At 41.2% G+C, this 26,246-nt stretch overlaps 3 protein-coding genes across 4 annotated transcripts in view; 2 read left to right on the top strand and 1 right to left on the bottom strand.

Moving 5' to 3' along the window:
* LOC135551725 (protein eva-1 homolog B-like) overlaps positions 1 to 18,720 on the bottom strand; it is a 56,503-nt gene extending 37,783 nt beyond the window's left edge. The window contains exon 1 of one of the 2 annotated variants that reach the window (XM_064982922.1): positions 18,681 to 18,720. The gene's annotated coding sequence lies outside the window, so the exon portion shown is untranslated. The remainder of the gene's footprint in view (positions 1 to 18,680) is intronic. The other variant, XM_064982921.1, reaches the window with a different exon arrangement.
* LOC135551722 (fibrous sheath CABYR-binding protein-like) lies at positions 1,048 to 4,842 on the top strand. The gene is made up of 3 exons (XM_064982918.1): positions 1,048 to 1,132; positions 2,096 to 2,157; positions 2,288 to 4,842. Exons 2-3 carry the CDS (start codon positions 2,123 to 2,125, stop codon positions 4,350 to 4,352), a joined length of 2,100 nt encoding a protein of 699 aa, XP_064838990.1. The 5' UTR covers positions 1,048 to 1,132; positions 2,096 to 2,122; the 3' UTR covers positions 4,353 to 4,842.
* LOC135551724 (ribonuclease ZC3H12A-like) lies at positions 6,807 to 25,407 on the top strand. Its single transcript, XM_064982920.1, has 6 exons — positions 6,807 to 6,916; positions 14,284 to 14,882; positions 16,778 to 16,917; positions 19,133 to 19,367; positions 22,790 to 22,890; positions 23,083 to 25,407. Exons 2-6 carry the CDS (start codon positions 14,368 to 14,370, stop codon positions 24,141 to 24,143), a joined length of 2,052 nt encoding a protein of 683 aa, XP_064838992.1. The 5' UTR covers positions 6,807 to 6,916; positions 14,284 to 14,367; the 3' UTR covers positions 24,144 to 25,407.
* The last annotated feature ends 839 nt before the right edge of the window (positions 25,408 to 26,246 follow it).

Raw genomic sequence — 26,246 nt, 5'->3', positions numbered from 1 at the left:
GTACAGTTGAAGTTGGAAGTTTACATACACTTAGGTTGGAGTCATTAAAACTCATTTTTCAACCACTCCACAAATTTCTTGTTAACAAACTATAATTTTGGCAAGTCGGTTAGGACATCTACTTTGTGCATGACACAAGTAATTCTTCCAACAATTGTATACAGACAGATTATTTCACTTAATCACAATTCCAGTGGGTCAGAAGTTTACATACACTAAGTTGACTGTGCCTTTAAACAGCTTGGAAAATTCCAGAAAATAATGTCATGGCTTTAGAAGCTTCTGGTAGGCTAATTGACTTCATTGGATGTCAAATAGCCGATGCATTAATCAGGTACTACATAACATGATTTTCTGAGTGTTCTTGAGAATGGAATATGAAAAACAACTCAGACACATGCCTACATGATGAGGTCAGGTAAGAGCTTTTGGCATACAGTGCAGATAAAGGGTGTATTGTTCTGTCACATAGGTCATCAGACCACACAGGTGACTTCTCTGTCTGGTCTAACATGGGCTGGCTGGGCTGGGTCAACGTTTCTACAAACAATGAGTTGGCCTTTATCCCCCTTTTACGGTGTAGGAAAATGTAGAGTAGTTATTTTCCAGCGTTGTCAATGGAAGCTCAAATGCATACTTCCTTTTTTTGATGATGGACCATACAGTGGCTCTATAGACGGTAGATAATAGACAGTGCACTATAATAGTATTTATGACAGTGTAAAGCTCACCGCGATTACCAGCCTTTTTTCCCTTGAAGTCATCATCAACCCTTAGAAAGGACATTTTAATTATTGGGTGTAGCAAATGTTTCTGTAATGATGAAGGAAAGCATCCAAAGTAAAAATGTCCAACAACTCTCTCTCATCATCATCATCCTCAACTTTTGGTAAGCATTTTCCAAATCTATATTAACTTATCATGGGGTACAGTATCATGGGATGGGATGTATTAGTGTGTGTGGATGTTCATGTGTGACTGAAGGCTGAACAGGGCCAGTAAAGGATGCAAATTCCTTCTACTGTAGTATCTTTATGGAAATTTGTAAGCCACAAAGACGGTTCCATGAACTTGATCATTTTTAACCTCTCCGACCATTCGGGAATAAGAATACTACACAACACCTTTACAGGTAAGGAAATATCATCAATGTGTTGTTTTATCATGGACAAATTACTGTTGACAATATTTTAACAACTCCCAGGTCAATTTCAATTCTGTGATTATTCGGCTTCAGAGGAGGGATATGTTTTTCTTTTTTTAAGCAGCTAAAACAATTCTCACAATGTGAGTTTAGCTATTGCATTCCATGGGTTTTAAGTTTAGTATGTAGTCATTGTTTTACAATAAAGGAGTTTAGTATGTAGTCATTGTTTTACAGTAAAGGAGTTTAGTATAGTCATTGTTTTACAGTAAAGTAGTTTAGTATGTAGTCATTGTTTTACAGTAAAGGAGTTTAGTATAGTCATTATTATACAGTAAAGGAGTTTAGTATAGTCATTATTATACAGTAAAGGAGTTTAGTATGTAGTCATTGTTATACAGTAAAGGAGTTTAGTATAGTCATTATTATACAGTAAAGGAGTTTAGTATAGTCATTATTATACAGTAAAGGAGTTTAGTATGTAGTCATTGTTTTACAGTAAAGGAGTTTAGTATAGTCATTATTATACAGTAAAGGAGTTTAGTATAGTCATTATTATACAGTAAAGGAGTTTAGTATGTAGTCATTGTTATACAGTAAAGGAGTTTAGTATGTAGTCTTTGTTTTAATAAACTCCTTTATAAACTCTTTAAACAATGACTACATACTAAACTCATTTACTGTAAAACAAAGACTACATACTAAACTCCTTTACTGTAAAACAAAGACTACATACTAAACTCCTTTACTGTAAAACAATGACTACATACTAAACTATTTTACTGTATTACAATGACTACATACTAAACTCCTTTTTATGTAGTCATTGTTTTACAGTAAAGGAGTTTAGTATGTAGTCATTATTATACAGTAAAGGAGTTTAGTATGTAGTCTTTGTTATACAATAAAATAGATGACTGTATTTCCATATCCACTCTTTCCTTTCCCCAGACTGGCTTCATTGGGAATACTACAACCATGGGCTTCCCTCTATGCCTATGTCTTCTCTCTTTGTAAGTAAGAGTTATCTGCTTGAATACTCTTGTTTTTGCCACATGGAGTTCGCCATGAAAAGGAAAATTACATTATCATAATATTAATGTAGGTTGATAGAAGATTGATTTTATGTCTCTTCACTTTCAGGATTTTCACAACTGCTTGTGGTTCAGGTTTTAGTGACGACACAACGCTTCATGAAAACTCTTATAAGGAAAAGTGGATGGCATCTATACCTGATGACCAACTCCTTTCAGCTGTTACTATTCCCGGAACTCATGAGAGCCTAACTCTGTATGGTGGACCTCTTATACAGTGTCAGGCTTGGACCTTGGAGAACCAGCTGAAAGCAGGATTGCGGTACTTTGATTTCCGTATAGAGGCCAGTATTTTCCACAACACCCTTGATGTCATGGATGGGCATATAAAACATACCAAGTTCCATGACGTGCTAAACATTCTGTGGGAGTTCTTGGGCAAACATGACAGTGAGACTGTACTTTTGAGAGTGACACTGCAAGGGATGAGTATCTGGAATGCCAGAGAATCTATCAAGGATTTGATTAAGAAATCCAAAGATAATGTATGGACAGAGACGTTGGTCCCCCACATGCGAGACGCGAGAGGGAAGATCGTCTTTGTGCAGAGTACCAATTTCAATGTCGGAACCCTTAACCATAACACTTTCGTCACTTACGATGGATGGTTCAAAAACATTGAAAACAAGATGAAAACGATCACAAAACGTCTGAAAGAAGCTCAAAAGAATTGTGCTCATACAATTTCCTTGACTGACACCTCCGCCACAGGCTTTTTCATAGGCCCTAAAACTGTGGCCAGAGTGGTTAATGATCAGCTCAATAAGCTCTTAGGTAAACTAAAGACAGGCTCTGATAAACCAAACTGCTTGGGGGTAATCAGCATGGACTTTCCCAGTCCAGACCTCATCCAGAACATCATTGAGATAAATAGGCAACAAGGAAGAGGTTCATCTGAACGCCTAGTAGAGCCTGAACCAGAGCGTGAACCAGCAGAGCTTGGACCAGCAGAGCCTGAACCAGCAGAGCCTGAAGAACCTGAACCAGCAGAGCTTGAGCCAGGTGAAGAGCATGAACCAGCAGAGCCTGTACCAGTAGATTCTGAACCTTCAGGGGAGCCTGAACCAGTAGCGCCTGAGCCAGTAGAGCCTGAGCCCGCAGAGCCTGAACCTGCAGAGCTTGGACCAGCAGAGCCTGAACCAGCAGAGCCTGAAGAACCTGAACCAGCAGAGCTTGAGCCAGGAGAAGAGCATGAACCAGCAGAGCCTGTACCAGTAGATTCTGAACCTTCAGGGGAGCCTGAACCAGTAGCGCCTGAGCCAGTAGAGCCTGAACCTGCAGAGCTTGAACCAGCAGAGCCTGAACCAGCAGAACATGAAGAACCTGAACCAGGAGAACCTGAACCAGGAGAGCCTGAACCAGCAGAGTCTGTACCAGTAGATTCTGAACCTTCAGGGGAGCCTGAACCAGTAGTGCCTGTACCAGCAGAGCCTGAGCCTGCAGAGCCTGAGCCAGTAGAAGAGGATGAACCAGCAGAGCCTGTACCAGTAGATTCAGAACCTTCAGGGGAGCCTGAGCCAGTAGAGCCTGAACCAGCAGAGCCTGAACCAGCAGAGCCTGAACCAGCAGAGCCTGAACCTGTAGAGCTTGGACCAGCAGAGCCTGAACCAGCAGAGCCTGAGCCTGCAGAGCCTGAACCTGTAGAGCTTGGACCAGCAGAGCCTGAACCTGTAGGGCTTGGACCAGCAGAGCCTGAACCAGGAGAGCCTGAGCCACCAGAGCCTGAACCTTCAGAGCTTGGACTAGCAGAACCACAACCAGCAGAGCATGAAGAACCTGAACCAGCAGAGCCCAAACCAGCAGAGCCTGAACCCGCAGAACCTGAACCAGTACAGCCTGAACCAGCAGAGCCTGAGCTAGCAAAGCCTGAGACACCAGAGCCTGAACCTTCAGAGCTTGAGCCAGTAGAGCCTGCACCTGCAGATTCCGAACCAGTAAAGGCTGAACCAGCAGAACCTGAGCCTAATGCCGCATTGCCTGAACCGGCTGAGCCTGATCCAGTAGAACCTGAACCAATAGAGCCTGGGGAGCCTGAACCTCCACGGGAGCCTGAACAACCTAAGAAAAAACCTAGGAAGAAGAAATGTCATAAGAAACATAAAACTAACATATAAGTATTAACATACAATTCAGTTATTGTCCAATGAAACTCAGACTTGTGCCCAAACCCCCCAAAAATATATACAATGTAAAATCTTCCAAACATGTATTTGTCTAGACTTCCATTGTGTTCTGAGGCCATGGTAAGAGGCAGCTAAATAGACTGTAGTTGATGTGTTGTGAGATGAGAGTTCCACACTTCTAATACAGTTTGAAACAATTTACAGCAGAGGTGTCAAACTCATTCCACAGAGGACCTAGAGTCTGCAGGTTAGACAACCAGTGGAGGGGAGTTCCTTACTAATTATTGACCTTATTTTATTCATTAAGGACAAGGGAGGAGCAAAAACCCGCAGACAGTCGGCCGTCCGTGGAACGAGTTTGACACGTGATACAGTATATCTGGTTCTTCTTTATGTACATTACAATTACGGTTGGCTCTCTTCTTCAATATTACATGTACATTTCACCTTAATAACATTTGAAATAAAGATTAAACCAATACATTTATCTGGTCTTCCTTCATGTACATCTTCATCAACTGAACCGACTCAGCTTGAGCGAGAGCTAGCGTTGCTTGAGTGAGAGCGTGAGAAGCAACCAGTAAGTTCCCCCTCTGCTGGAAGCAACACTGTCATTCCAATACACAGTCTGTTTTGAGTACAATTGCAATTGCATGTTTAATAGAGAAGACAAATTTGACACTACCTTGCAGTTGAAAAGGTGATGGTTACTGGTAACTTACTGCTTACTTGGCACTATGTGATGATTTGTTTCCCACCCAAAGAATATTGCAACTTCTAACTCATAACTAAACCCACAGTCAGTAACTCCTAGAGGGTTAAATGTAATGGTTCTACTGTGAATAAAACTTTACATTAATGTAGTCTTCCAAATGACCAGATCCTCCCTCTTGAAATGTATCTATTGAAAGATTTGGGGTTTATCATTGTTTTCTGAGATGAAACAGGAAATAAGTTTTAAAAAAGGTCATACAGCAGAGTTTCTAAAAGTTTCTCTTGAAAGGTAAGTCAAAAACAATTAGATATGTCCAGCAGACACACAGATATTATTAATTGTAATGCATTCATTATGATCCATAAGAAAATAGCCGATGCATTAATCAGGTACTGCATAACATGATTTTCTGAGTGTTCTTGAGAATGGAATATGAAAAACAACTCAGACACATGCCTACATGATGAGGTCAGGTAAGAGCTTTTGGCATACAGTGCAGATAAAGGGTGTATTGTTCTGTCACATAGGTCATCAGACCACACAGGTGACTTCTCTGTCTGGTCTAACATGGGCTGGCTGGGCTGGGTCAACGTTTCTACAAACAATGAGTTGGCCTTTATCCTCCTTTTATGGTGTAAGAAAATGTAGAGTAGTTATTTTCCAGTGTTGTCAATGGAAGCTCAAATGCATACTTCCTTTTTTTTGATGATGGACCATACAGTGGCTCTATAGACGGTAGATAATAGACAGTGCACTATAATAGTATTTATGACAGTGTAAAGCTCACCGCGATTACCAGCCTTTTTTCCCTTGATGTCATCAACAACCCTTAGAAAAGAAGATCCATGCAGAAAATAATAAGAAACTGCTGATTCACTAGGAACTATATGATGTGGCTCAAAACATGTTATTAAAATAAATACAAATGTTTTATGGTACAATCCTAGGCCATATTTTGTCTTTCTTTTCTTGTTAACTAGATATTCTTTGTTATTCTTTGTTAGCTAGCTAGCTACTTCCAGGAGAGTCCCTAGCAACTGGTAAGCAATTCAGCTTGCTAAAATAACTGTACAATTTTATGAAAAATAGTTACTTTTTCCAAAGCCTATCTTCTTTGTTTGTTGCTGGTTTTGTCTCCAATCCAGTCTTGCAGTTTTCTTTTGCTTTTTTCCCAATGTACTTCACTCTAAAAACCATTGTAAATTTCAATATTTGAAGCTCATTTATTTCAGCAGCTGCTGCTCAATTTGGAATCGAGACTACACAAATATTGTATTCAGTAGGCTAGGCAGTAGCTATAATAGCTAATAGGAACAATGATTTCAGCCAGAGACTATCATACCATGGTCTATCAGTTGATAATAATATAGTTGCACTTGAAACGTGTTTGTAAAAGGTTTTGAAAAAAAAACTGTTTAGTTAGCTGGTCAATTACTGAATTGGTTTACCGAGTGGCGCAGCGGTCTAAAGGTATTGCATCTTCGCGTCACTATAGTACCTGGTTCGAATCCAGGCTGTATGTTATCTGGCCGTGATTTAAAATTCCATATTGCGGGGCCGGGGTTTGGCCGAACTAGGGCGTCATATAAATTTATTTCACCTAGTTAATTTTTTATGATCAACTGCTGTTGGCCTGTTTCGATACCTCAAGAAAGGAAGACGGGAAAACCCCTCTATTTCCTCCTGTGGAGTTGAAGCGTGTGACATCATAGGGGGAAAATATTTGCGTGGTGGCGGACTGTCTGTACTGACACTGCTCACAGAGAGAGAGAGACATTTCACATGGATAGCAGCACGAACATTACATTCAATCGCGAAACTGTTGGGCTATGAAATACTGGTAAGTAACTACATTTGACGGGCTACCTTTGTTTCTTATTTGGCAACGTGTTGACTGATTACTTTGTCAAAAGTTCATGAAGTTAGACTATATGTTAAGGTTTTCCGAAACGGACTAAATTGCGGAACAAATCAAAGAAGGATAACTCGGGTTGATACTCATAGGCTACATTTAACATCTCGCCTACAACATTTCTGGGAATGAACACCGGCAATTTAATTTCCTTTAAATTCTCGAGTGGTCGACAATATACATTTAGGCAATTGATACAGTAAACCAACGGGTCATTCCTCGGCCTACTGTACGTTGCCTTTTAGACCTCATAACTTTAGGTGGAGAAAAATGACGTTTCACTTTCGGCAAAACATATTGGTCAAGCTCAGGCATTTAAATCCCCTGTTAGGAAAACACATGACTACTCAATAAATAATGTTATCCATTGAACAGGAGTGTAGCCTATTAGTCGCTATTAGGTAGCCTAGTGGTTAGAGCGGTGGGCCACTAACCGAAAGGTTGGTTGCTCAAATCCCGGAGCTGACAAGCTGTCGTTCTGCCCCTGAACATGGCAGTTAACCCACTGTTCTTAGACTGTCATTGACTTGCCTAGTTAAATAGCACAAGATGAACAACATATATAACTTTTATTTTCTGCTGTAAAGTCACAGTAAAGGAATATAATAGATAATAGACCATACACAATATACACATTTTTGTCTCAGAGTTTTTCGTATTATTCCAAATGTAAATCCAAGACACCGCATATACGATAGGTTTCGTATGGTACTGTATGTATTCATTTTGTCGATGTCCATCACCCATTCTGTATGATATGCTACGAATTACAATTCGTATTATATGTTACGAATTTGAAAAACTTACAATATGTTACGAATTTTCTAAACGTTATAATTTTGAAAACGTATGACATGCTACGAATACTAGCTAACGTTAGGGTTAAGTTTAGGAGTTAGATGGTTTAAGGTCATGGGTAGGGTTAGCCAACAGGTAGTTGAAGAGTTGCTATTTAGCTACAATATCAAAGTTGTCGGTGATGATATTCAAACGCGCAACCTTTGGGTTGCTAAATGTTTGCGTTATACGCCCGCTTATCCACCCCAACCCTTTTGTCTTGAGTAGCCATCTGTTTTACAGTATGTAACCATACCAAACATAAAATATCATAATATTTGAGTGTCCCTGATTTACATTTACTACGCTACATCTAGTCTATGAGACCATGCTGTTAGGTCGCATCCGATGATACCGACAGACAGGAGCACTTACATTTACATTTACATTTAAGTCATTTGGCAGACGCTCTTATCCAGAGCGACTTACAAATTGGTGAATTCACCTTTTGACATCACTTGTCATCAAGAGTTAAAAAGGTACAGATGTAGAATCTTAATTTGAGCCAGTATGCTACAGCAGGAAAATAATCCTACAGCAACAGTAAATTTGAATGTTTATGTGGATTGTAATTAATGGCCATTTTTTGTTGGGGTTGATCCACTTTTCGTAAGGACAAATCAATTCGGAAATTTCAAAGTGGAAATTACAGACTTCAGAAACCTTTTTAAATCTCAAATACAAGTGTAAAATGTCCTACATTGCAGGAAAGTTCTCCTGCAACAGGGTGATCAAATTAAGACTAACTTTAATTAGGATAACTTGACTTATCCTGATCATTTTTTAAATTTAACATGGCAAGTCAGTTAAGAACAAATTCAAAAAACCTTTTGGTTACTAGTCCAACGCTCTGACCACTAGGCTTCCTGCTGGTTACTAGTCCAACGCTCTAACCACTAGGCTACCTGCTGGTTACTAGTCAAACGCTCTAACCACTAGGCTACCTGCTGGTTACTAGTCCAACGCTCTAACCACTAGGCTACCTGCTGGTTACTAGTCCAACGCTCTAACCACTAGGCTACCTGCTGGTTACTAGTCCAACGCTCTAACCACTAGGCTACCTGCTGGTTACTAGTCCAACGCTCTAACCACTAGGCTACCTGCCACCCCCATGTAGAGTAATTTAGGGCAGGGTTCCCCAATAGGTGGCGCATGGCTGATTTGATGTTTTGTTGTTGGACATAAACAACTGTAAAATCACTAGGATATTAGCTCAAAAGGATTTTAATTGAGGAAATTCCACACATATATATATATAGAAAGGCATATGTGATCATATCCCAATATAATCAAGTTTTAAATTGATTATGCTTTTGTCAAATACTGTATCTGTTTGGGATTCTTGCGGTCATTTTGCAGTGTACAATATACTTATATCTATGTCACAGCCCCCGACCATCTGCTTAAGAAAGGATCGTCCCACTGCTGAATATGTACGTTTGTTTACTCCATGTGTAACTCTGTGTTGTTGTTTGTGTCGCACTGCTTTGCTTTATCTTGGCCAGGTCGCAGTTGTAAATGAGAACTTGTTCTCAACTGGCCTACCTGGTTAAATAAAGGTGAAATAATAAATAAAAATATGAATGTAATTGGCGACCCCCGGCCTAAGGGCTGTTAAACTAGTAGTCCTCTTTGTTAGTGTTTTTACTGATTTATATTCTGTTTATGAATAATTAAGTGATTAAAACGCAATTCTGTGACTGTACTCAGCTGTACTCTACACTGAACTCTACTGTACTCTACTGTATTCTACTGAACTCTACTGTACTCTACTGTACTCTACACGGAACTCTACACTGTACTCTACACTGACCTCTACACTGACCTCTACTGAACTCTACACTATACTCTACACTGTACTCTACAGTGTACTCTACTGACCTCTACTGTACTCTACACTGTACTCTACACTGTACTCTACACTGACCTCTACTGAACTCTACACTGTACTTTACACTGTACTCTACTGACCTCTACTGAACTCTACACTGTACTCTACACTGTACTCTACACTGTACTCTACACTGAACTCTACACTGTACTCTACACTGTACTTTACACTGTACTCTACTGACCTCTACTGTACTCTACACTGTACTCTACACTGTACTTTACACTGTACTCTACTGACCTCTACACTGTCCTCTACACTGAACTCTACACTGAACTCTACTGTACTCTACACTGTACTCTACACTGTACTCTACTGTACTCTACACTGAACTCTACTGTACTCTACTGTACTCTACACTGTACTTTAGACTGTACTCTACTGACCTCTACTGTACTCTACACTGTACTCTACACTGTACTCTACTGACCTCTACACTGTACTCTACACTGTACTCTACACTGTACTCTACACTGTACTCTACTGAACTCTACACTGAACTCTACACTGTACTCTACACTGTACTCTACACTGTACTCTACTGACCTCTACACTGTACTCTACACTGTACTCTACACTGTACTCTACACTGTACTCTACTGTACTCTACACTGAACTCTACTGTACTCTACTGTACTCTACACTGTACTTTAGACTGTACTCTACTGACCTCTACTGTACTCTACACTGTACTCTACACTGTACTCTACTGACCTCTACACTGTACTCTACACTGTACTCTACACTGTACTCTACACTGTACTCTACTGAACTCTACACTGAACTCTACACTGTACTCTACACTGTACTCTACACTGTACTCTACTGACCTCTACACTGTACTCTACACTGTACTCTACACTGTACTCTACACTGTACTCTACACTGTACTCTACACTGTACTCTACTGAACTCTACACTGAACTCTACACTGTACTCTACACTGTACTTTACACTGTACTCTACTGACCTCTACTGACCTCTACTGTACTCTACACTGTACTCTACACTGTACTTTACACTGTACTCTACTGACCTCTACACTGTCCTCTACACTGAACTCTACACTGAACTCTACTGTACTCTACACTGTACTCTACTGTACTCTACACTGAACTCTACTGTACTCTACTGTACTCAACACTGTACTCTACACTGTACTCTACACTGTACTTTAGACTGTACTCTACTGACCTCTATTGTACTCTACACTGTACTCTACTGTACTCTACACTGTACTCTACACTGTACTCTACACTGTACTCTACTGACCTCTACACTGTACTCTACACTGTACTCTACTGACCTCTACTGTACTCTACACTGTACTCTACACTGTACTCTACACTGTACTCTACACTGTACTCTACACTGACCTCTACTGTACTCTACACTGATCTCTACTGAACTCTACACTGTACTTTACACTGTACTCTACTGACCTCTACTGAACTCTACACTGTACTCTACACTGTACTCTACACTGTACTCTACTGAACTCTACACTGAACTCTACACTGAACTCTACACTGTACTCTACACTGTACTTTACACTGTACTCTACTGTACTCTACACTGTACTCTACACTGTACTCTACACTGTACTCTACACTGAACTCTACTGTACTCTACACTGTACTCTACACTGTACTCTACACTGTACTCTACACTGTACTTTACTGACCTCTACACTGTACTCTACACTGTACTCTACACTGTACTCTACTGTACTCTACACTGAACTCTACTGTACTCTACTGTACTCTACACTGTACTGTACTCTACACTGTACTCTACTGTACTCTACACTGAACTCTACACTGAACTCTACTGTACTCTACACTGAACTCTACACTGTACTCTACACTGTACTCTACACTGTACTTTACACTGTACTCTACTGTACTCTACACTGTACTCTACACTGTACTCTACACTGTACTCTACTGTACTCTACACTGAACTCTACTGTACTCTACACTGTACTCTACACTGTACTCTACTGTACTCTACACTGTACTCGACACTGTACTCTACACTGAACTCTACTGTACTCTACACTGTACTCTACACTGTACTCTACACTGTACTCTACACTGTACTCTACTGTACTCTACACTGAACTCTACTGTACTCTACTGTACTCTACACTGTACTGTACTCTACACTGTACTCTACTGTACTCTACACTGAACTCTACTGTACTCTACACTGAACTCTACTGTACTCTACATGTAAATCTACTTTATTATACTGTTCTGTACATTACTCTACAGAGCTTTACTGTACTGTATTGTTCTGTACTCTACATCGCTTTACTGTTCTGTACTGTACTCTACTGTTCTGTACTATACTCTAGAGCTTTACTGTTTTGTACTGTACTCTACTGTACTGTACTATACTCTAGAGCTTTACTGTTTTGTACTGTTCTGTACTGTTCTGAACTCTACAGAGCTTTACTGTGCTGTACTGTACTGTTCTGTACTGTTCTGTACTGTACTGTTCTGTACTGTTCTAAACTCTACAGAGCTTTACTGTGCTGTACTGTTCTGTACTGTAAGGTACTGTACTGTTCTGTACTGTACTGTACTGTTCTGTACTGTTCTGTACTGTTCTGAACTCTACAGAGCTTTACTGTTCTGTACTGTTCTGTACTGTTCTGTACTGTACTGTACTCTACTGTGCTGTACTCTACAGAGCTTTACTGTACTGTTCTGTACTGTTTTCTACTGTTCTGTACTGTTCTGTTCTGTACTGTTCTGTACTCTACAGAGCTTTACTGTGCTGTACTGTGCTGCACTGTACTGTACTGTACTCTACTGTTCTGTACTCTACAGAGCTTTACTGTACTGTTCTCTACTGAACGGTTCTGTACTGTTCTGTACTGTTCTGTACTGTACTCTACTGTACTGTTCTGTACTCTACTGTTCTGTACTGTACTCTACTGTTCTGTACTGTACTCTACTGTACTGTATTCTACTGTACTGTACTCTACTGTACTCTACTGTACTGTATTCTACTGTACTGTACTGTACTGTTCTGTACTCTACTGTACTGTTCTGTACTCTACTGTTCTGTACTGTACTGTGCTGTGCTGTACTGTACTGTAATGTACTGTTCTGTACTGTTCTCTACTGTACTGTTGTCTATTGTACTATACTGTACTGTTCTCTACTCTACTGTTCTGTACTCTACTGTACTATACTGTTCTGTACTCTTCTGTTCTGTACTCTTCTGTTCTGCACTCCTGTACTGTACTCTACTGTACTGCACTCTACTGTACTGCACTCTACTGTACTGTACTGTACTCTTCTGTACTGTACTGTACTGTTCTGTACTCTACAGAGCTTTACTGTGCTGTACTTTGATGTCTAAACCTGTGAAACATAGATGTATATGATTGGTAATGTCCGGACCAAGGAAATTTGGTCTTTTTTGAGGCAGAGCTCATTAAAATTAAAGCCAGTGTCTAGAATAATACCCAAATATTCAAAGGAGGATAATGCATATTTATACCTTTGTGTAATAGGTACATCACCATGAAGAGAATGACATTAATATCCATAGTTATGTATTTCTGTGTAGTACAGATCAGGGACCAATGATAAAATTACGTTACTGCAATTCTGTTACTGGGTGCAAATCCACCTCGCTCTAGTGGAATAAGATAAATAGATTTTTTTCAAAGTCTGTGTGTCATGTCATAGCTGATACCCCATTCTCTCTGCATCCATTTTGGACTTGCCTTATTCTTACTCTCAATAGTAAGTCGGGACCCCGACTGAGTTCCAAAAACATTAAATATATATATATATATATACAGTATGAGTCAAAAGTTTTAGAACCTACTCATTCACGGGTTTTTCTTTATTTTTACTATTTTCTACATCAAAACTATGAAATAACACATATGGAATCATGTAGTAACCAAATAAGTGTTAAACAAATCAAAATATAGTTTATATTTGAGATTCTTCAAAGTAGCCACCCTTTGCCTTGATGACAGCTTTGCACACTCAATGTCAGTTCTAACATTCCATTTACATGTGAGTAATTTAGCAGACGCTCTCATCTAGAGCTACTCACAGCTGGGTGAGACGACCACATATCGCAGTCATAACAAATACATTTTCCCGCCAATAAAGTAGTTATCAGAAAGTTCTGTTCCACTAAAGTAAGATGTGATCCGTTATCAGACGGCAAGAAAATTATTGAACTTAAATAACTTAAATATGTTGGGGTGGCAGGGTAGCCTAGTGGTTAGAGCATTGGACTAGTAACCAGAAGGTTCCAAGTTCAAACACCCCGAGCTGACAAGGTACAAATCTGTCGTTCTGCCCCTGAACAGGCAGTTAACCCACTGTTCCTAGGCCGTCATTGAAAATAATAATTTGTTCTTAACTGACTTGCCTAGTTAAATAAAGGTTCATAATAACTTAAATGACAAGCTGAATTGTAGTCTACTGGTGTAGAGCTGAGACACTTTTGTGTTAGTATTATGACCTCACTTTTAAATAGCCCTTTTTCACACACCCACAATAATGATGACATCTTTTTTTTTAAACAGGTGTCATATATGAGACCTGCCTGAAAGAGAGAGAGAGAGAGAGAGAGACAGAGACAGAGAGAGAGAGATATTGGTGCTATCTCAATGCTGAGCCCGGTCAAAGATGTCTTACCATGGAAAGAGTTCTCCCACACAGCCCGTCTGAGCCCCACAGAGCCCCACGACACAGTCGGATGGCTGTCCACTCTGCCTGCCCTTCACAGTCATCATCCACCCTGTCCCATCTGTGAGAGAATGCACCCTAGTGGTACCCACTGCTCTGCCCCGGAGGAGAGCGGCAAGACCTCCACAGAACCTGGAGAGGCTCAGCTGGACTTCTACCTTAAACTGGGCTACTCCCCAGCGCAGGTCTGGACCGTGTTGCAGAAGTTTGGCCTGAACACAGACACTAACAGGGTTCTGGGGGAGCTGGTGCGGACGGGAGCCAGTCTAGAAGGGATTGAGAAGGAGCAGGAGGGAGCCCCGTCTATCCTGGTGGCCCGAGGGGAGACCCTCAGTAACCTGCCCCTCACCCCTCCACCCAGCCGGGGCCATGTACCCAGTGAGGAGGGAGATGCCCTGAGACCCATAGTGATCGATGGGAGCAACGTGGCTATGAGGTGAGCACAGAGTTTCACTAGTTTTAAGTTTCCCCTCCCCACTCACCACTCCCAGACATTGCTAGCAACATTTTTGGTTGAGAAATAGTTATCAATAAATATGTGTGTCCATTTTAATGGAACACTATCACAGTAAGGTACTTAATTGTTACCCAGAAATGATTTAGTATTGATATAAAAGGCATACTGCCTTTAACGGGCTCTAGAGTGGCGCAGTGGTCTACGGTACTGTATCTCAGTGCTAGAGGTGTCACTACAGACCCTGGTTCAATTCCATGGCTGTAACACAACTGCCCATGATTGGGAGTCCCATGTGGCGCTGCACAATTGACCCAGCGTGATTACTTCTCCAGATAAACCAGCCCTTTCCCCTCATAATTACTTCTCTAGATAAACCAGCCCTTACCCCTCATAATTACTTCTCTAGATAAACTCCAGCCCTTAACCCTCATAATTACTTCTCTAGATAAACCAGCCCTTACCCCTCATAATTACTTCTCTAGATAAACCAGCCCTTACCCCTCATAATTACTTCTCTAGATAAACTCCAGCCCTTAACCCTCATAATTACTTCTCTAGATAAACTCCAGCCCTTACCCCTCATAATTACTTCTCTAGATAAACCAGCCCTTACACCTCATAATTACTTCTCTAGATAAACCAGCCGTTACCCCTCATAATTACTTCTCTAGATAAACCAGCCCTTACCCCTCATAATTACTTCTCCAGATAAACTCCAGCCCTTACCCCTCATAATTACTTCTCCAGATAAACTCCAGCCGTTACCCCTCATAATTACTTCTCTAGATAAACCAGCCCTTACCCCTCATAATTACTTCTCTAGATAAACTCCATCCCTTACCCCTCATAATTACTTCTCTAGATAAACTCCAGCCCTTACTCCTCATAATTAGGATCTAGCTAGAAGTCGGGAATGGTAACACTGTTTTTGCCCTGCTTTTATGTCTATTGTTTCAACACTCCACCAGCCACTCAGTCAAGTGTCACTGTTAGCCTGGGGGAGAGTTAACCTTTTCTCCCACACCCCCATCACTCTCCCTTCTGCTGCTCCTCTGTCTCCTTTGGCCTTCTGCCCACTTTGATACAACATTCGTACAGGCATGTCTCTCCCTCATTGCTCTGACATGCAAATTTGAGCATGCAAATCAGTGCACAATGCAACAGGAACAGACCTGACTGCATTTTATGCCCTGCCTGCCCTACTGGACATACATCAGCTAATTAGCTCCAAGTGATTTTAATTTTGGAAATGTGTCCTGAGGTATTCCCACGCATAATAGAGAGATATATGATCGTATTCAAATGTAAGCAAGGTTTGAATTTTTATGTTTTAGTCTAATATATTATATCTGTTTGGGCTTCTTGCAGTCAATTCGCGGACCACAAATGATTTGTAATTATGTTCCAGCCCCTTGACCATCCACTCAGCTGAATCTAGTTGATTATCGCTGGTCTAGATTCTAGTAATAGTCCTACTGTAGCTAGTTGGTAGGTGCTCTACTGTGAGAACAGGGACCGTTTGATTTGTGTATACACAGCTAAACCATTTGCATTGCAAATGCCTGTGATATTGTGTGTACATGTAGCTAAGTGCTTTCAAATGAAAAATAACTGTTGTAGTAATCGCGGGCCCTCCCTCTCCAAATGTGTCTATTGATATAGCTCTTGAGGTACAGGCTGCGTTCCAAATGGCACCCTCTCCCTATAAAGTGCACTTCTTTTGACTAGGGCCCATAGAGTGCCAATTGGGACGCAAGCCAATGAGTCAGCGTAGGAGGTTATTTTTCCTTACCCTTACCACACAGGTAAGTCATTATGAATGGGATTGGCTTGCTTGCTCAACAATATTTATTTCTATTGCCCTTCTGTTGTAGCCACGGGAACAAGGAAATGTTTTCCTGCCTGGGAATCCAGCTGGCGGTAAACTTCTTCCTGGACAGAGGTCATACGGACATCACTGTGTTTGTTCCCTCATGGAGGAAGGAGCAGCCTAGACCAGATGTCCTCATCACAGGTAAGAGGTCGGCAATACACAGCCAAGCACGGGGCCCGATGTCTACTTCCTCGTCTGTATCTCAGCCCTCATTGTATTGAATACAGTTTCCTCCTCAAGCCATCCCACTGGCACAGACATCATTTCAACCTTTAGTTTTGATTTGGTTGAGTTGTCAACTAACGTGAATATATTGTGAAATCATTGTGAAAATGTCATTGGGTATAAAGTTGGGTAAAATAAAAAAAGATGACTCTTTTGCAAATTTGATCAGTTTTCCATGTCAATTCAACATCCTCACACAAATTATTTTGTTGAATTGACATGGAAACAATGTTGATTCAACCTGTTTTTGCCCAGTGGGACAAACATTTGTTTTAGACACAATGACACGCATTTTTCTTTTGTTATTTAACTAGAAAAGTCATTTAAGAACAAATTCTTATTTTCAATGACGGCCTAGAAACAACAGATTTGTACCATGTCAGCTCGGGGATTTGAACTTGCAACCTTTTGATTGCTAGTCCAAAGCTCTAACCACTAGGCTTCCCTAACGCCCCAATATAGAGTATATTTAAGCAATAACACCTGAACGGGTGTGGTAAATGGCCAATATACCACACTTAGGGCTCTTCTTATGCACAACGCATCGTGGAGTTCTATATTGGCCACATACCACAATCCCCTATTATAAACTGGTTAATTGGTTAACGTAATTAGAAGAGTAAAAATACATGTTTTGTCATACCCGTGGTATATGGTCTGATATACCATGGCTTTCAGCCAATCAGCATTCAGGGCTCGAATCACCTAGTTTCTAATATATAATACGCTATGTGATATGTTGACTTCAGGAAATATGCATACAAGCATAATGTTTGAGTAGAGAGCGTGTCTCTTTGAACATGTGTGAGCAGGAAACCGTTTGGCATATGGACTTGTTTGGCTTTTTCCAGTTGCTAAACTTGAGATCAGATCAGTGATCAAAGTAATGCAACTCCACAACTCTGGGAAGTGACAGCAGTGGAGAGCAGGAGGGGAAAACCCAACACTGATATTTCTGTTTCACTACTTCTCTCTCTCATTCAGCTGATTAAACTAGGGACTTTTATCAGCGCATGTATCACTTCCTGCAGTAGCATGTAAAAACCGTCTTCTCATGGTGAGCATGGCTGACCTAGTTACTGTCAATTAGAGGCCTTCACTGGTCCAAAGAGTTGTACCCATTCCTAAATGGGCCTGGGGCATCCCCATCTGGACCTGATATGAATAAATATGTTTTTTGTAAATATAGAGACCAATTCCAAACGGGCCCGATGATAACTACACCCGTTCTGTATAGACCTGATCGGATCCAGACCCGATTAGAGTGAGGGAAGCAGACGAGTCATTTTATAAGTTACTAAAAGTGCGAGGGAGAGGAGGTAGAGAGCCCCTGGCAGTGCTGTGTGTATAGGCTACTGTGAGTGTAAGAGGAGGTAGAGAGCCTCTGGCAGTGCTGTGTGTATAGGCTACAGCCAGTGACATGGGAACAGGGAGGAGGGAGGGAGAGACGAGAAGCAGCAACCAACCAAGTCGACTCGCATTATAGTAGGCTAATATCTACCATAGCTAGGTTCTATATCATCCGATATGATTACGTAGTACTGGTCTTGACCGCATCAAACTGGGAGAAGCTAGTTGAGCTAGCTAGCAAGGCTAATTGAGGAAGCATTCGCTTTCTCATCCTACACAGTTGAAAGTCCATTCTATTCCATTCCATTCAATATAAAGTAACAGCCTACCTGTTGGCTCTTGGTCATTGTAGCCTGTCCTCCTTTAACTTTTAATTCCGTAATTTTAATTCCGTCTCCGAAAGGTTGCAAGTTCGAATCCCCGTGCTGCCAAGGTACAAATATGTCGTTCTCCCCCTTAACAGACAGTTAACCCACTGTTCCTAGGCCATCATTGAAAATAAGAATTTGTTCTTAACTGTCTTGTCTAGGTAAATATAGATAAATAAATTTAAATCTTAAAAAGTTTGGCAACAAAATATGACAATGTGAGAGGTAGAATGTGAGTGATAAAGTAAAGTGTGCTCAACAAGTTGTAAAATCTATTTCCTAGAAACAATCCTTTTACATACAGACCAGGTTTAGGGGTGGTTAACGAATGATTCATCTCTTAAATAATACTTAACCATTCAATGAGTTAATCATCAATTATCTAATTTAAGTATTTTTCTCTGTTTCTAAAGATCAACACATTTTGCGTGAGCTGGAGAGGAAGAAGATCGTGGTGTTCACCCCTTCGCGGCGTGTAGCTGGCAAACGTGTGGTCTGCTATGACGATCGCTTCATCGTCAAGCTGGCGCATGAGACCGCCGGCATCATCGTGTCCAACGACACCTACCGTGACCTTCAGGGCGAGAGACAGGACTGGAAGCGCTTCATTGAGGAGAGGCTACTCATGTACTCCTTTGTCAATGACAAGTAAGTCTTGTGGTAGCTTACTATTAACCTTGAAATACACACAGTGGACAAATAACTAATGTTTTAACTAATAGTTGGTTACAGTAGACAAATAACACGTTTTAACTAATAGTTGGTTACAGTAGACAAATAACACGTTTTAACTAATAGTTGGTTACAGTAGACAAAAAACTAATGTTTTAACTAATGTTTTAACTAATAGTTGGTTACAGTAGACAAATAACTAATGTTTTAACGAATAGTTGGTTACAGTAGACAAATAACTAATGTTTTAACTAATAGGTGGTTACAGTAGACAAATAACTAATGTTTTAACTAATAGTTGGTTACAGTAGACAAATAACTAATGTTTTAACTAATAGGTGGTTACAGTAGACAAATAACACGATTTAACTAATAGTTGGTTACAGTAGACAAATAACTAATGTTTTAACTAATAGGTGGTTACAGTAGACAAATAACTAATGTTTTAACTAATAGTTGGTTACAGTAGACAAATAACTAATGTTTTAACTAATAGGTGGTTACAGTAGACAAATAACTAATGTTTTAACTAATAGGTGGTTACAGTAGACAAATAACTAATGTTTTAACTAATAGGTGGTTACAGTAGACAAATAACTAATGTTTTAACTAATAGTTGGTTACAGTAGACAAATAACCCGATTTAACTAATAGGTGGTTACAGTAGACAAATAACTAATGTTTTAACCAATAGTTGGTTACAGTAGACAAATAACACGTTTTAACTAATAGTTGGTTACAGTAGACAAATAACTAATGTTTTAACCAATAGTTGGTTACAGTAGACAAATAACACGTTTTAACTAATAGTTGGTTACAGTAGACAAATAACTAATGTTTTAACTAATAGTTGGTTACAGTAGACAAATAACTAATGTTTTAACTAATAGTTGGTTAAAGTAGACAAATAACTAATGTTTTAACTAATAGGTGGTTACAGTAAATCAAATCAAATCAAATTTATTTGTCACATACACATGGTTAGCAGATGTTAATGCGAGTGTAGCGAAATGCTTGTGCTTCTAGTTCTGACAATGCAGTAATAACCAACAAGTAATCTAACTAACAATTCCTAAACTACTGTCTTATACACAGTGTAAGGGGATAAAGAATATGTACATAAGGATATATGAATGAGTGATGGTACAGAGCAGCATAGGCAAGATACAGTAGATGGTATCGAGTACAGTATATACATATGAGATGAGTATGTAAACAAAGTGGCATAGTTAAAGTGGCTAGTGATACATGTATTACATAAGGATGCAGTCGATGATATAGAGTACAGTATATACGTATGCATATGAGATGAATAATGTAGGGTAAGTAACATTATATAAGGTAGCATTGTTTAAAGTGGCTAGTGATATATTTACATCATTTCCCATCAATTCCCATTATTAAAGTGGCTGGAGTTGAGTCAGTGTCAGTGTGTTGGCAGCAGCCACTCAATGTTAGTGGTGGCTGTTTAACAGTCTGATGGCCTTGAGATAGAAGCTGTTTTTCAGTCTCTCGGTCCCAGCTTTGATGCACCTGTACTGACCTCGCCTTCTGGATGATAGCAGGGTGAACAGGCAGTGGCTCGGGTGGTTGATGTCCTTGATGATCTTTATGGCCTTCCTGTAACATCGGGTGGTGTAGGTGTCCTGGAGGGCAGGTAGTTTGCCCCCGGTGATGCGTTGTGCAGACCTCACTACCCTCTGGAGAGCCTTACGGTTGAGGGCGGAGCAGTTGCCATACCAGGCGGTGATACAGCCCGCCAGGATGCTCTCAATTGTGCATCTGTAGAAGTTTGTGAGTGCTTTTGGTGACAAGCCGAATTTCTTCAGCCTCCTGAGGTTGAAGAGGCGCTGCTGCGCCTTCTTCACGATGCTGTCTGTGTGGGTGGACCAATTCTGTCTGTGATGTGTATGCCGAGGAAATTAAAACTTGCTACTCTCTCCACTACTGTTCCATCGATGTGGATAGGGGGGTGTTCCCTCTGCTGTTTCCTGAAGTCCACAATCATCTCCTTAGTTTTGTTGACGTTGAGTGTGAGGTTATTTTCCTGACACCACACTCCGAGGGCCCTCAACTCCTCCCTGTAGGCCGTCTCGTCGTTGTTGGTAATCAAGCCTACCACTGTTGTGTCGTCCGCAAACTTGATGATTGAGTTGGAGGCGTGCGTGGCCACGCAGTCGTGGGTGAACAGGGAGTACAGGAGAGGGCTCAGAACGCACCCTTGAGGGGCCCCAGTGTTGAGGATCAGCGGGGAGGAGATGTTGTTACCTACCCTCACCACCTGGGGGCGGCCCGTCAGGAAGTCCAGTACCCAGTTGCACAGGGCGGGGTCGAGACCCAGGGTCTCGAGCTTGATGACGAGCTTGGAGGGTACTATGGTGTTGAATGCCGAGCTGTAGTCGATGAACAGCATTCTCACATAGGTATTCCTCTTGTCCAGATGGGTTAGGGCAGTGTGCAGTGTGGTTGAGATTGCATCGTCTGTGGACCTATTTGGGCGGTAAGCAAATTGGAGTGGGTCTAGGGTGTCAGGTAGGGTGGAGGTGATATGGTCCTTGACTAGTCTCTCAAAGCACTTCATGATGACGGAAGTGAGTGCTACGGGCGGTAGTCGTTTAGTTCAGTTACCTTAGCTTTCTTGGGAACAGGAACAATGGTCGCCCTCTTGAAGCATGTGGGAACAGCAGACTGGTATAGGGATTGATTGAATATGTCCGTAAACACACCAGCCAGCTGGTCTGTGCATGCTCTGAGGGCGCGGCTGGGGATGCCGTCTGGGCCTGCAGCCTTGCGAGGGTTAACACGTTTAAATGTTTTACTCACCTCGGCTGCAGTGAAGGAGAGACCGCATGTTTCCGTTGCAGGCCGTGTCAGTGGCACTGTATTGTCCTCAAAGCGGGCAAAAAAGTTATTTAGTCTGCCTGGGAGCAAGACAATTAACTAATGTTTTAACTAATAGGTGGTTAAATAATAGCTAATAATAGTTAATACAGGTATATGGTTACAGTTCTACAAATATCATGAATAAGCCATTTTTTTTATATATATATATATGTATTTTTTAAAACCTTTATTTAACCAGGCAAGTCAGTTAAGAACAAATTCTTATTTTCAATTATGGCCTGGGAACAGTGGGTTAACTGCCTGTTCAGGGGCAGAACAACAGATTTGTACCTTGTCAGCTCGGGGGTTTGAACTTGCAACCTTCCGGTTACTAGTCTAATGCTCTAACCACTGGCTACTCTGCCGCCCCTTGCTTGGTTGTATAATTTGTAAATATTTTATACTTATAAATCTGTATAACCGCACAATTGAGGTATGAAAATTATGCATTGTTGCTCAGTGTACATTAGCCACAGTGTAGTGGGAATCTAAACTCTACTCCCCCCCTATCTCAGGTTCATGCCCCCTGATGACCCTCTGGGTCGTCATGGTCCCACCCTGGAGAACTTTCTACGGAAGGTTCCTCGTTTGCCACGGAAACAGCCGTGCCCTTATGGTGAGGTCATATCTCTACTAGGGTCATCCTGTGGTTGACCTTACATATGGGGGGGGGGGCGGCATTTGCAAATACTTATTGACAAACTGACACCAATACTGACACCAATACTGTAATGGATGTAATAACTGTACCGTATGTGCTGAAGCTCAACGGTACTAATGAACTATTGTTTACATTTCATGAATCTAGGAAGGAAATGCACTTATGGGATGAAGTGTAAATTTTACCACCCGGAACGAGCCAACCAATCCCGTTGCTCTCTGGCTGACGAGCTGCGGAAGAAGGCCAAGCTATCTTTATCAGAACAAAAACATCCCACTGCAGGTGCTGGACCTGCCTATGGCCTTTCTCTGGAGGAGGGGACGGCTCAGAAACTGCCTCTAGAACAGAGGAAAGGCCACATCAGTGAGAATGTGCTTCTGATCAAGGGAAGCCATCGTTCCAGCCAGAGGTCCCCAACTAAGAAGGACAAGACCAACCGACACTTGACCAATCTGGACTCGGCCATGCCCAGTGGCTCTCAATCCCCGACAGACCTGGACTCGGCCCTGCCCAGTGGCTCTCAGGAGCGACTAGATTCTGGTCTTGGCTCCTTCGAGAGCCAGGTGTCTGACCCCTCCAGGGACCACTGTGACCATTATGGGAAGGCTGGGTTCAGGAACTGCCTGTCCCCCCCCAGTATGAGACAACAAATCTATTCCCTGCCTAGCAACCTGCCTTCTAGCTGCAGCTCTCATCCTCCTCAGCCTTTACTGGGCCCCAGCACAGGATACCAACAACATCGCAGCAGGGGCCCAGCCAGCACCCACAACAACACCCACAGCCCACATCACAGCATGGGCCCAGCCAGCACCTACCACCCAGGCAAGATAACCTACAGCCCCACCTATTACCTCAGCTATGGGGCACCGATATATCCAGTTGGGAAGCATCAGTACAGGTATCCCAATGACTTCCAACAGGAGAACAGGGCCCACCCTCCACAGCAGACCTACTGGTCCGATCCGTTCGGGACGTATCCTCAGACTCTCCATAGCACTGCTCAAATGGAGAAGCAGAGACACTGGCTCCTCCCTCGGACACAGCCCCACCCCCACGGGGAGAGCAGGGAGAGAGAGGAGGTCAGGAAGAAGCTGCTGGCTATCTTTAACGGCCGTCTGGTGGACAAGGTCATGGATATGTTTCCCCAGCTCATGGACCCACAGAGATTGGCTGCTGAGATCCTCATCCTGCAGTCTCCGGGCCTGTGATTGGCTCGTTGCTCTGGTATGGTGGGGACTGGGAATTTTAGTTTCTTTCAATTGAAAGAATCTCTTGTAAAAAAACTGCAAGCTACTGTAAAGATCTTTCTACTGTATGTGCATTGATCTTCCTACTGTATGTGCTCTGCTCAATGTGTTCTTGCCACGTGTTTCAGGAACTATGTTGCTTATAGCGCTTCTGATAGCGTGGAACCTGAGGCAATGGATTGTTGATGCAAATTGCATCTTTTGGGGGAAAAAAATATTATTTCTAGACTCTTGAATGTATTTGATGGGAAAATGTAATGTATTTGAGAAACAATATTCTTACAGTATTTTTATTTCACCTTTATTTAACCAGGTAGGCCAATTGAGAACAAGTTCTCATTTACAACTGCAACCTGGCCAAGATAAAGCAAAGCAGTTCGACAAAAACAACAACACAGAGTTACACATAAACAAACGAACAGTCAAATAACACAATAGAAGAAAAAAAATGGATGTATGATGTGTTCTGAGGTCTATGTATCAAGATGAGTTATGGCATTAAGAGTTTTATTGGCACTGTGTGCCGTTATGGTGGGTCACAGCTAACTATCTAGCTAGTACGCTAGTGGAGTAGATGCCCTATGGGTCTTGGTTTTTTGAATAACATTAAAGCTGGAATTCATACTTGGCAATACAGCCACGTCCGTTTGAGACCTTACAAAAACAAAGATTTTACTTCAAACAACCAACACAGTTCCCCCCCAGACATAGAATCGGCAGAATATCAAATCAAATCAATATTCGGCAGAATATGAGTTGTGTTTTCCAGACGTTCCTCTCCTCCTTTCTTCAATAAAACAACAACAATAACATTGATGCTGTTTCACCTTATGCAGATTCCAGTTGTAATGTTCTGAGCAGAACATATGCATTTTTTTAATGATAAAAATGCATTTTAAGTAGTACAAAAAAAGCACACGAATATATCTAAAGTCTAAAAATAAAATACAAATATTTACAGTCAGAAGTAGAAGAGTAGAAAGACGTTGTGATTTGCCACTATCTAATAAATAACCATGATAAAACATTTTTAAAATCTACTTGTGTGCAGCAATGAGAGAACAGTGTATAATTCCAGATCATTGATTTGTGACAGGTTTTAGTTCCCTGCTGTGAGCTTTTGTTTCTTTTCTTCAGTGTACATGGAATTGTGGTATGGGATACAGTCAATTAATCATTTCAGTGTTTTATGCAAACATTTTAAATAAAAACCAAAATATATTTACAGGTTTGTGAATCTTGCTGTTTTTGACATATGGATTCTCACAATATACAGAATATAGGAAATCGCCTTGTTTTTATAACTATAGTAATGCCAGGATTCAACCCGAGGTGCGTTCTAGAGCGATTGACATTTTAAGGTATTAAGGTACCTGGGACATTTCCTTTATACTGCCTTGTTGACAACGCTCTACAACACCACTTGGATGGAATCCTGCCTAATTATTTTTTGATAGGACCACAACATGTTGTGATTTTTATAGCTTAAAGGCTTCTACGCACCTATCCAACCACAGACAACCCAACTTGGAAAGGCATGAACAAAACCTTAAAAGGGGCAAACTGCACTTTCTACATGTACTTTTGATAAATTTATCATATGCACCCATTGATTCTTTAAGAATATAACTTATAAATGCTTCATGAGCTTAGTTCAACTGTTGTACCCCATCAGAACCCCCAAAATATAAGCTTGTTTAACTCCAATGTTTTTAAACAAAGTAAACGTAAACAAACACTATATAGCCTCAAAACATGGTTAAAACTATACTTTTGTATATCATGGATGGTCAGTCTTACATCCATAGCTCAGTCTATGAATTTGAGTGGTTACATTTCTCCAGCCCCGTCCCTCAGCCTTTTACCAGAACGGGTGGCGAAAAAACGCTTTGTTATTGTTTCACCTGCTGATTGCCCCTTTAAGAGGCACATGCCTCATCCGCACATACAGTTCATCGTTATATAAAGTGTTGTTATTGTACTGTTACAAAAGCGGAACCTGTGTCTCGTCTGCACAAGTGAATTCCTCTGTCACTCAATTTTAACACGATCACATGTCTGAAA

This window comes from Oncorhynchus masou, chromosome 13 (assembly GCF_036934945.1).
Source record: "Oncorhynchus masou masou isolate Uvic2021 chromosome 13, UVic_Omas_1.1, whole genome shotgun sequence".
NCBI classification, from domain to species: domain Eukaryota; kingdom Metazoa; phylum Chordata; class Actinopteri; order Salmoniformes; family Salmonidae; genus Oncorhynchus; species Oncorhynchus masou.
This window is presented reverse-complemented; position numbering and strand designations above follow the sequence as displayed.